This window comes from Anomaloglossus baeobatrachus, chromosome 1 (genome assembly GCF_048569485.1).
Source record: "Anomaloglossus baeobatrachus isolate aAnoBae1 chromosome 1, aAnoBae1.hap1, whole genome shotgun sequence".
In the NCBI taxonomy this organism is placed as follows: Eukaryota; Metazoa; Chordata; class Amphibia; order Anura; family Aromobatidae; genus Anomaloglossus; species Anomaloglossus baeobatrachus.
The window spans coordinates 488,876,424-488,888,610 of record NC_134353.1 but is presented as its reverse complement, the minus strand read 5'-3'; the positions used below and the strand labels follow the sequence as shown (position 1 = coordinate 488,888,610).

General features: G+C 47.3%; 1 protein-coding gene across 2 annotated transcripts in view; it reads right to left on the bottom strand.

Moving 5' to 3' along the window:
- The window catches only part of ANO8 (anoctamin 8), a 210,786-nt gene that overhangs the window by 13,855 nt on the left and 184,744 nt on the right, over positions 1 to 12,187 (bottom strand). For both annotated transcript variants that reach the window (XM_075315516.1, XM_075315525.1), the window contains 3 exons: positions 3,360 to 3,551; positions 3,005 to 3,136; positions 1,142 to 1,252 (listed from right to left, as the gene is read on the bottom strand). In XM_075315516.1, coding sequence (XP_075171631.1) covers positions 1,142 to 1,252; positions 3,005 to 3,136; positions 3,360 to 3,551 — 435 coding nt within the window. The remainder of the gene's footprint in view (positions 1 to 1,141; positions 1,253 to 3,004; positions 3,137 to 3,359; positions 3,552 to 12,187) is intronic.

Here is a 12,187-nt window from a genome sequence, read left to right as displayed (position 1 = left end):
CTGGTCCCCTTCTTGTAGTAATGTCTCCACCGTAGTCCCCTTCTTGTAGTAATGTCTCCACCCTGGTCCCCTTCTTGTAGTAATGTCTCCACCCTGGTCCCCTTCTTGTAGTAATGTCTCCACCGTAGTCCCCTTCTTGTAGTAAAGTCCCCATTCTGGTCCCCTTCTTGTATTAATGTCCTCATCCTGGTTACCTTCTTGTAGTAATGTTCCCATCATGGGCCCATCATGTAATAATGTCCCCAACCAAGTCTCCCTTCGTGGTAATGTCCCCATGCTGGTCCACATCTTGTAGTAATGTCTCCATCTTGGTTCCCTTCTTGTAGTAATGTCCCCATCATGGTCCCATCTTGTAGCAACGTGCTCCATCCTGGTTGTATCTTGTTGTAATGTCCCCATCCTGGTCTCTCCCTTCATAGTATGTCCCCATGCTGGTCCACATCTTATAGTAGTGTCCACATCCAAGGACCCACATTCAAATAAAATGAAGCTCTGATGTCACAGTAGCCCCCTAGACCGGGCTGCAATCGTCAAGGGGTCTACGGTGCCTGCGAGCTGCAAGAAGCAGCCTCAAGGGTCACATGCGGCCCGCAGACGGCATGTTTGAAACCCCTGCGATAGACAGACATTCGTTGTCTGTATGTCACTAGCCTGACCTTAAGAGTATTTGTCCAGTTGTGGACATTAAAAATATAAAGTAATAAAGCCCAGAGACAGTTTTCAATATAGCAAAGAGATAAGTGTATTTTATAAGGGAATGGAATTGGTACCCTGAATCTGTAGGTATGTAAAAGTAATCTCTAACAAATGACTCTTACACTCATGCATATTGCAATATATAAGGTGAGACTGGTTGACTTGGTTTGCTGCCTCTATGGGCATGTAGCAGACATGGCATTCATGATAATCACTGTATGAAAATTTGTCAGCACAAATGACAGACATGCTGATTTTCGGGAACTTCCATAGAAGTGAATGGAGATAGCTGCACATGTGTAGCTATCGCTCTATCCACGTCGGTGAGTGACGGACGCTCATTCTCAAAATTGATGCAAGTCACAAAGGCTTCACCCACATCTATCAGACATTTATTGTTGGAAATATAAAATAATGATGATAAAAATAAGAGCTCTATTTGTACCTTAAATGCTTCTCTCCTTTGGTATTCCAATTTTGCCATCTCCTCAGCCACCCACCCAGGAATGTCTGGGATCACCACATGTATTATATACTTTAGAAGCAGTGCAAAATGCTGCAAAATGGAAACAAAGCAACAGTGTTTTAACAAGTGTAGTGGATGCCTAATAATACATTATAGACCGAGGGGCTGTTATAAGGGCCATTAGTTGGGGGAGCCCAGTGCTCAATAGCATCACACACATCCCCTCCGTGTCTCAATTTCAGTGATATCTGCATCCTCAAGATCCAGATACAGTTGAAAACAATGATGGAACAGGGAGCTGTCAGCCATATGCTCCACCATTCAGCCTGTATGTATTAAGGCCACGTCTCACTAAGTGTCATAGCTAGCGTCATCGCTGCCGAGTCATGGTTTTTGTGATGCAACAGCGATCTTGCTAGCGATGTCGCTGTGTGTGACATCCAGCAATGACCTGGCCCCTGCCGTGAGGTCGCCGGTTGTTGCTGAATGTCCTGGACCATTTTTTGGTCGTTGCTCTCCCGCTGTGAACCACACATCGCTATGTTTAACAGTGAGAGAGCAATGATCTGAATGTGCAGGGAACAGGGAGACGGCTTCCGCGGATGCTGGTAACCAAGGTACACATCGGGTAACCAAGCAAAGGCTTTGCTTGGTTACCCGATATTTACCTTGGTTACCAGCATCCGCAGCTTCTAGAAGCCAGCTCCCTGCACATGTAGCCAAGGTACACATCGGGTAACTATGAGCAAAGCGCTGTGCTTAGTAACCCGATGTGTTCCATGGTTACGAAGCACAGCATCGTTACACGAGTCACTGGTGGCTGGAGGCTGATCTCTGATCGCTGTGGAGATCTGCTTGTTTGACAGCTCACCAGCGACCATGTAGCAACGCTCCAGCAATCCCTGCCAGGTCAGATCGCTGATGGGATCGCTGGAGCGTTGCTTAGTGTGACGGTACCTTTAGTCTCTGTGAAGTAAGTGTGATGACATTACTAGATCGCCGCTGTTACGCAGAGGATCACTATGCACACATTGTACAGTGTAGCAGTGCGATGCACGAAAGGGGTGAGTGAGCAGGGTTTTTTTTTACATTTTTTCAATCAGTACTTGTGGGTAATTGTGGGACTTCATAATATGTAAAGAAAAACTATAAGGGGCAACATAATATGTGTAAGGAAACTGTTGTGAGTCATCATATTATGGGGATATTATAGTGCGGGGGGGGGGCTGTGGGGCATTATACTATTCTGAGGGGGGAAGACTGTGATTGGATTGTATTTTATGATGAGACTGTAGAGGTATGGTACTGTGGGTGGGGGACATTGCAGAGGCATCATACTATGTGAGGAGCGTCATCCTGTGTGGGAGGATGTAGGGTCATCATACTGTGGATGAGCGGTAACTAGGAGCATCATACTGTGAGGCATCATCACACTTTGGGGGTGTCATACTGTTTTGGGAGATAACTGTATGGGGGATGGTCACTATGTAGGTCTCAATGTGTGAGTGCATGGGGGGGGACATCATACTGCTGGGGAAGTCAAGGTCATTTTGTATGCCTTTTTCTTACCCAGTATGGCAAACATCGCAAGTATTAATATCTAGGGCTCAATCCTCATCATCTACATGTAGTTTGTAAATTTTGTCTGCATTTACATGTTGTCAGAGATATAGAACAATATAATACAATATATGATATTATACAAATTGGAAAATAAATTGTGAGACACTATATGAATATGTTGACAAGACGCCATGGCAAAACCTTCTTTTTAAAGGGGCATTACATATTTGTGCTCTACCTTTCCTATTCCCATTATGTACATAAGATATAGTCACATACCTCTAGTACAACAATAAATATAATAGCTGATTCCGGACCCAGCCATGGTATTAATCTTTGAAGCTGTCCACACTGTCCAATCAGGTAACAGTTCACTATAATGGCAATGACGCCCATTGCTTCCATCACATTCTGCAAGAAAAGGACACAAATCTTACTTCTGAGTACGCAGTTATTATGTCTTGTCCAAAAGGCTTTATTTGTGCACCTTCATGCTTTAGAGAATATTTACAACCCACTGAGTAATTAGCAGAAATTAGCAGGCTTCCATCACACATCAACTTCCCCATTCTAGGACATCAAACCCCTTTCTTTAGAAATCTCTCACTGCTGTCCACACCCACCAGCTCCTTACTTGCCACTGTCCTATACCATCCACACGACGGCCAAATGGTCTCTGAAGTCCACTGCACAGCTTAAAGGCATCACTGCGAATCTCAATGATGTTATTTACAAGGGCACATACTGCAGCGAGGGGGAAAGCAGACGAGAAGAGGACCACATAGCCAAACTGCACAAACATTTCCTGATAGTCCTGGAAGGTATCCTATGAAAAGCACAGGTATAATTAGCAAGTAACATCATAGAACACCTGAAGAGCATATAAATACATATAAAACATGACCAAAAATATAGCAGTCAAAAACTAACACAATAAAAATAAGCCGGGAAAGAACTATTTGTCTTCTCACTTTTTTTATCCATTCCTGTGTTTAGCTCAAAATTCAGTATTCAAAACGAAAATTGTAAGTGGGTTTAGAAAGACGGCCACCACTAGAGGGCATCACCATACCATATGGAGGTTCAATGTGAGTTCATCACTGCAGAAGTCAGAAATTCTGCCAACTGTAAGGCTATGTGCACATGTTGCTTTTTTTTCAGCGCGGAAAAAAACGCACCCTCTGGCAGAGGGGAGAATTGTAAACAATGCTTTTTGAGAAAAACGCATCGAAAACGCATGCGTTTTTCATGCGTTTTTTTAGGTGCGTTTTTTTAAGACTTGTCAGTGTTAATAAAGTTGGTTGAACACAGACCTTTGGAAAAAAAACCTGTGATGTCATTTCCTTCCCCACATTCTGTTTGGATAAATGGGAGGGCTTGGAATGGAAGGAGCACCATTTGAGTTTTGGAAAAGTTGAAATAAACTTCGCGCACCATGTCACATTAGCAGGGCCCCTTGGGTACCTATACGTCAGAAAACCCCCACAAGTGACCCCATTTTGGAATCTGCACCCCTCAAGGATTTTATTCAGGAGTATATTAAGCATTTTGAATCCACAGCTACTTCACCCAAAATGTTGCTGTAGCAACAATATTCTCACTTTTAGGCCCGTTTCACACGTCAGTGAAAAACACAGACGTTTTTCACTGGCGTGTAAAACATGCACATGTCCCTCCGTGTGCCGTGAAACACGGCACACGTGGGTTGTCTAAGTGCAATCCGGGCTCCGTTCTCCGTGGCCCGTGATTGCACTCAGTAATCATCTCACCTGCGCCCGCTCCCGCTCTCCATGGTGCTGATCGCTCCCGCGGTGCAGCATCCGGCTGGTGCTGACCCCCGCAGCAGCTGCTTCCGGGTCGGCTGTGTAGTGCATCATGAATATGCGCGACAATAATGAGCCGGCTCTGAAGCAGCAAGCTGCACGGGCTGCAGAGGACATCGCTGGACGCCGGGTGAGTTAAAATGATTTTTATTTTAAAAGCACGTTTTTTTCTGGCACGTGTTTCACGGACCACACCACTGCGTGGTCCGTGGAACATCAGTGATGCCAGAAAAAAATGGACATGTCTCCGTGCGGCAATCACGGACACGCCGGTACGCCGCACGGAGACACGTGCAGTGAAAAATCACTGACGTGTGAGCAGACCCATTCATTATAATGGGTCTGCGTATGTCAGGGATTCTGGTACGTTTAAAAAAAAGCACAAACGTACCAGAATCACTGACGTGTGAAAGAGGCCTATGGCTATGTGGCCATGATCCAGCGACACGGCGTCTAGTACACAGTGCCAGCCTTCCTGCAGCTGCCCATGCCCACGATTTGGGTTCAGGCTGCTGTGGACTTTAGCTCTATTCCTACCTGCAGAGAACACTCTCGTCTCCGCAGCATAAATTGACATGCTGAGACTCGGGAAGCCACGCCACCGGTCAGTTTATGCTGCGGAGAAAAGAAGCACAGTGGGCATGGGATCTCCAAAAATCCTTCCACTGTGCTTCTACTGCACAACGCAGCGTTATGGACGCAGGGAAAACACTCAGCGCCCATAACGCTGCAAACCCTGATTGTGGACACACAGCCTAAAAAGCGTCAATGGATGAATGGATGTCAAATATATATAACGTCCCACCCCCGCCTGCATATTCTAAGCTGGCACCTTTAGTACCTTTCATGTGGCACTAAAGGGTGCCTAGCTTAGTATTTATCCAAAAAAAAACCAAAACAATGAAAAAAATGGCGTGGGGTCCCCCCTATTTTTGATAGCCAGTCAGGGTAAAGCAGACAGCTGTAGCCTGCAAACCACAGCTGGCAGCTTCATCTTGGCTGGTGATCAATTTGGAGGGCTCCCCAGGTTTTTTTTTTAATTTATAAATAAAGAATTAAAAAAAAAAATAACGTGGGGTCCCCCCAAATTAGATCACCAGCCAAGGTGAAGCTGACAGCTGGGGTCTGGTATTCTCAGGGTGGGAAGAGCCATGGTTATTGGACTCTTCCCAGCCTAAAAATAGCAGGCCGCAGCCGCCCCAGAAGTGGCGCATCCATTAGATGCGCCAATCCTGGCGCTTCGCCCCAACTCATCCCGCGCCCTGGTGCATTGGCAAACGGGGTAATAAATGGGGTTGATACCAGATTTGTAATGTCACCTGGCATCAAGCCCAGCAATTAGTGATGTCACGGCGTCTATCAGATACCAGACATAACTAATTGACAGGAAACAAAAGCAAAAAAAAATGACAAAACATTTTTTATTAGAAAAAACACTCCCCAAATCATTCCCTTGTTCTCCAATTTAATAAAAAAATTTGAAAAAAATGGGTCCGCAGAAATCCATTTGGACGTCCCACGTCGCCTCTGGACCTTCTAGAATATGGGGGCACGTTCAGGGAACGTATCCCCCATTTTCTAGGAGGGCAGACCCTCCATTTGAGGAGAGTGGGTGCAAAGAATCTGCACCCACTCTCCCCGGGTCACAGCTGCAGAGTGCGAGCAGCCAGCACAGCTCTCTGAACACAGTGCTGGCTGTCAGCTGCTCTGCATATGTGACCGGCCAGCGTGCACTGTGAAGGAGGAGGGGGCCGCGGGGGATCAGCGCTGCGACCGGACAGGTAAGGGGGAATACCGGGGGAATAGGGGGTGACCTGGCAGGGCCTGGGGGGCATTTTTCTGTCGCATGTCTCAAGGCACATGCGACAGAAATCATAGGAGCAGGGCGGCCGGTGCGCTACTGTGCGCGCAGCCATGTTGGATTTTCGGGAGGGGGGTCGGGGTGGGCACTTTGGTGACACCGGGGGCTTTCCAGGACTTTGCCAGGAAGTGAGGTCAACAGGAAACCTCTTGACCTCACTTCCAGGTAAATGCCTGCGTTCTGGCATGCCGACAAAGCCCGCGGACCGCAACAAAAAAGCAGCTCACTGCGGTGTGGCTGCGTTCTGACCCCACATCATTGATTTAATGGGGGAGAGAACGCAGCCACACCGCACAAAAGAAGTGACATGCTGCTTTTCTTTCCGCACCGATTTTTGGCATCCAAAACGCTGCGTTTAGAAACGCAGCGTGTGCACTGATTTTTCGGCTTCTCATACACTTTGCTGGGAAAGCTGAACGCATGCAATTTGCCACTGAAACGCTGCGGTTCTAAACGCAGCGTTTCCGCGGTAAAAAACGCCACGTGTGCACACAGCCTAAGGCCCTCTTCACACGCCTGTGTGTCCGGTATGCGTGAGGTCCATTTTCACACGTACCGGAGACACGGACACACGTAGACCCATTAAAAGTAATGGGTCTGCGTACACATCCATGTTTTCACATCGACTGTTTGTCAGTGTGCTCCACATGACAACATGTCCGCTGTTCTCCAGCAGGGTGTAACACGGACACTGCTGTGATCCGTGTGATATCAGTGTGACATGTACAACAGAAATAAAATGATTTTCTATAATCACCTGTCTCCACCGCTGATGTCTCCAGCACTGCTGTCACTTGCTTTTGACCCCCGCTCATTATGCTCATTGCATATTCACTGCATCTCGGACCAGAAGCAGCTGCAGTGCTGGACACAGCAGCACCATGGACAGGTAAGTATAAAAGTTCATGCTGTCAGTGTGCTATGCGGATGTCACACTGACAGCACACGCTGAACACATACATGGACACCCGACCACACATATGCACCTACACCACGGACCGTGAAAAACATGTGTGTTTTGCACGGATGTGTGAAAGAGGCCTAAAGGCCGCTTTACATGCTACGACATCGCTAGCAATTGCTAGCGATGTCGAGCGTGAAAGCACCCGCCTCATCATACATGCGATATCGTGTGATCGCTGCCGTAGCGAACATTATCGCTACGGCAGCGTCACATGCACATACCTCCTCTGCGACGTCGCTGTGACTGGCGAACCGCCTCCTTTCTAAGGGGGTGGTTCGTTCAGCGTCACAGCAGTGACACCGAACCGCCGCCCAATAGAAGCGGAGGGGCGGAGATGAGCGGAACATAACATCCCGCCCACCTCCTTCCTTCCTCATTGCGGCCGGCCGCAGGTAAGGTGAGGTTCCTCGTTCCTACGGTGTCACACATAGCGATGTGTGCTGATGCAGGAGTGACGAACTACTTCGTACACCGAGCAGCAGCGATATTCGAGAATAGGGGGGGCATGTCACCGATGAGCGATTTTGATCGTTTTTGCGACAATTCAAAATCGCTCATAGGTGTCACACGCAAAGACATCGCTAAAGCGACCGGATGTGTGTCACAAATTCCGTGACCCCAACGAGATCGCTTGAGCGATGTCGCAGCGTGTAAAGCGGCCTTTAGACTGTGATTGGTAGAATGCAATGTGTAATAGAGAATCATACAATACTAGAAACACACATACTTAAGGGCTCACTTAAATGAGTATATAACACAGTCAGGTGCTATCCGGCATGATTAAACAATTGCAGCATGCTGCGACAGCCTCCCCAAATCGGGTAACACACCCACACAAGTCTATAGCATGCGTGTGATACATCGACTACAAATGGATGACATCCAAGTGCAGTGCACTATATATGCAGAGATAGATAATGGAGAAGATGGAGAAATTAATCTCTTCATCTTGTCCTCACCTTTGCTCCAATTCCTGCATGCGAAAGAACCGGCAGAGTTTGAGCTGAGTGTCATTAGAATATCGCATCCGATTCTCTCGCATCAGATGCTATACGCCAGTATGACCCCAGGCTAAATGGAATTTGTCAAAAAGTTAACTCACCCCCTCCTCCAAATCATTAATATGACTGTTTAAAAATAAGTCACATTGATACCTTAGCAATGTGAATTTGCATTTTGAAGTTCAGTCTGAAGATGCACTTACAGCGCCTTATCCTCTGCTGTAATCACCAGCCAGTAGCACCTTCCAATGGCTGATTGACATGATAGTGGCCAGTGTATCAGGCCAAATGACATATTAAACTTCCAAGATAAGGTGCTGCTGAGTAAGAAATACAGAGGAGACTAAGCAGCTGTAAGTGCATTGTCGCGCCCCAATGTACTTTCAGATTGAACTTCAAAACGCAAATTCTTGTTGCTGGAGCTGCTCTTTGGGGGTTTTAATGGGATTGACTGGCTTATCTTTTAAAAGGTTACACAGTTACAGTAATAGTTGGGAAGGGTGGGTAAAAGATTCTGATAGATAACTGTCATGATCTTTGCCAGGTTCCGGCACCACTGAGCCATTGCATGTATCTCTCCCCAGGGTCACAGGTCATGGGAGGGGCTAATTCCAATCTGCCTCGTCTCCGTGGTCAGGCCGCTATATCTTTGTGCTGCTCTTACGGGAATTCTGCCAGTAATAGTTCCTGCTCTGCAGCACGTTAATCTGGCTCCCGTGAGTGTTCTTTGATCAATCCTATCCCCCAGCTACCATCCTGACCTGAACCCTCCCTGTACCATCTGTCTGCCTCTTGACTTCCTGGTCCCATCCCCTGTCTCTCCTGTTCCTGCATCTCCCTGTACCGTCTGTCTGCTCAGCTTCTCCTGACTTCCCGGTCCCATCCCGTGACTATCCCATCCCTGATTGTAGCTCTGATCTCATGGCCTCTGACCTTGCTTTGTTGTACCTGACTTTGGCTCCGCTTCTTCCTTCTTACATTGGCATTACTTCCTGGTTCCCAACCTCTGGCTAAGCACTTGACCACAATTTGCTTCTCCTCTGGTGTTGACTTGACGTCCTGGTACTGACTCGGCCTTCTGACTATTCTATTGTTTTTGCGAAATCTAGACGGTAGTCTGCTAAATGCATCTAGAAACAGCTTCTTCAATGTTTCTCAGTGCCCCCACTAGTAAAGCGTGACAGTTAGCCTTAGTCACTTCTACACCTGAGAATTTACCCCATTCATTATGCAACCTATTTTAATAAATATTTTCTTGCTTGACAAATAGTTTGACTTTTTCGCTCAATGTAAGCCTGTTTTTTTGCAAGATGCGTTATATTTATCACTGGCACCATTTTGGTGTACATAAAAAGTACTAACTTTTATTCATTTTTTTGGGGGCGAAAAAAGTAAGGTAATTCCTAAGTTGTTTAATTTAATAATTTACACTGGGCAATAGTACATATTTACGGGTTTTTTCTTTTTTTTTAATTTTTTTGCTACGTTTACAAATATCAGCAAATGAGAAACTGCTGATGAACTTTGAACCCTTCTAACTTCCTAACGAAAAAAATGTTTCATAAATTGCGCTGGTGTAAAGTAGACATGTGGGAAATATTATTTAGTAACTATTTTATGTGACATAACTATCTGGTTTAAGGGCATAAAAATGTAAAAGTTTGAAAACTATAACATTTTCGCGAAAATTCCAATATTTTCACAAATAAATATAAAAAATTTGAACGTAAATTTAGCACTACCATGAAGTACAATATTTCATGAAAAAACAATCTCAGAATCACCAGGATCCAAGTGTTACCTAGTCATTACCACATAAAGTGACATTGGTAAGTTTGTAAAATTTGGCCTGTTCATGAAGGTGAAAACAGGTTTCGGTGGTAAGGGGTTACAACAAGCACCTCAAAGTTGGTATTTTCTGAAATACTGCCTGTACCACGTACCACGCCAGAGAGGCAGCGGGAGATTAGGGAGGTAAATAAGTGCCTCAAGAATTGTTGTAGGAAGGAGGGTTTAGGGTTTCTGTAGAATTGGGATGACGTTGGCTACAGGCTCTAGATTAGGGATGGGCTGCACCTCAATTGGAAGGGTGCAGATATGCTGGGGAAAAAAGGCTAGGTGGGTGGAGGAGTGTTAAAACTAGAGAGGAAGGCAATTACCGTATTTTTCGGACCATAAGACGCACTTTTTCCCCCCAAATGTTGTTGGAAAGTGGGGGGTGCGTCTTATGGTCTGACTATACGGCTGCGGGGAATGAGGGTGCCGCGGTGGAGCGGGTCATCGGCGGCACGAGCAGGCTGTAACAGCCTGCCGTGACCACGTGGGCCCGCTCATTACATATGCACGCCCATCCTCCCGCCCATCATCTCTCAGCGAAACCGGCGCTGACAGGTGGGCGGGGTGATGGGCGGGGGGGGTGCGTGCATAATTAGCAGCCGGCCGTGATCGCCCCTGGCAACTACAGCCTGGAGTGATCATGTGCGGCTGTATTCACTGCCTCCCGTGCATCATTATCAGCGTGGGGTGCAGTGAATCAGTGTACTCACCCGTTACCGTGTGTGGAGCCGCCCCCCTGCAGCATCGTGTCTTCCTGTCTTTGCCGGCGGTCAGCTGATCTGGACACTAGTGGCGCGCACCGCGATGACGTCATCGCTGCGCGCGCCGCTAATATCCACCAGAATCGATCAGCTTACCGCCGGCACAGACAGGAAGACGCGATGCTGCAGACACCGGTGACGGCTCCTCACAGCGGCGCTGCAGCTGAGACAGAGATCGGTGCTTCAGGGAGTGAGGAAGGGTAAGTATAAACGTTTATTTTTTTTTTCCTGTGCCACAGGATACACGCCATTTACCAGGATGGGGGCATTTCATGAGCAGAATGGATGGGGGCATTTCATGAGCAGGATGGATGGGGGCATTTCATGAGCAGGATGGATGGGGGTATTTCATGAGCAGGATGGATGGGGGTATTTCATGAGCAGGATGGATGAGGCATTTCATGAGCAGGATGGATGGGGGCATTTCATGAGCAGGATGGATGGGGGTATTTCATGAGCAGGATGGATGGGGGCATTTCATGAGCAGGATGGATGGGGGCATTTCATGAGGAGGATGGATGGGGGCATTTCATGAGCAGGATGGATGGGGGTATTTCATGAGCAGGATGGATGGGGGCATTTCATGAGCAGGATGGATGGGGGCATTTCATGAGCAGGATGGATGGGGGTATTTCATGAGCAGGATGGATGAGGCATATCATGAGCAGGATGGATGGGGGCATTTCATGAGCAGGATGGATGGGGGTATTTCATGAGCAGGATGGATGGGGGCATATCATGAGCAGGATGGATGGGGCATTTCATGAGCAGGATGGATGGGGGCATTTCATGAGCAGGATGGATGGGGGCATTTCATGAGCAGGTTGGATGGGGGCATTTCATGAGCAGGATGGATGGGGGCATTTCATGAGCAGGATGGATGGGGGCATTTCATGAGCAGGATGGATGGGGGTATTTCATGAGCAGGATGGATGGGGGCATTTCATGAGCAGGATGGATGGGGGCATTTCATGAGCAGGATGGATGGGGGTATTTCATGAGCAGGATGGATGGGGGCATTTCATGAGCAGGATGGATGGGGGTATTTCATGAGCAGGATGGATGGGGGCATTTCATGAGCAGGATGGATGGGGCATATCATGAGCAGGATGGATGGGGGCATTTCATGAGCAGGATGGATGAGGCATATCATGAGCAGGATGGATGGGGGCATATCATGAGCAGGATGGATGGGGGCATATCATGAGCAGGATGG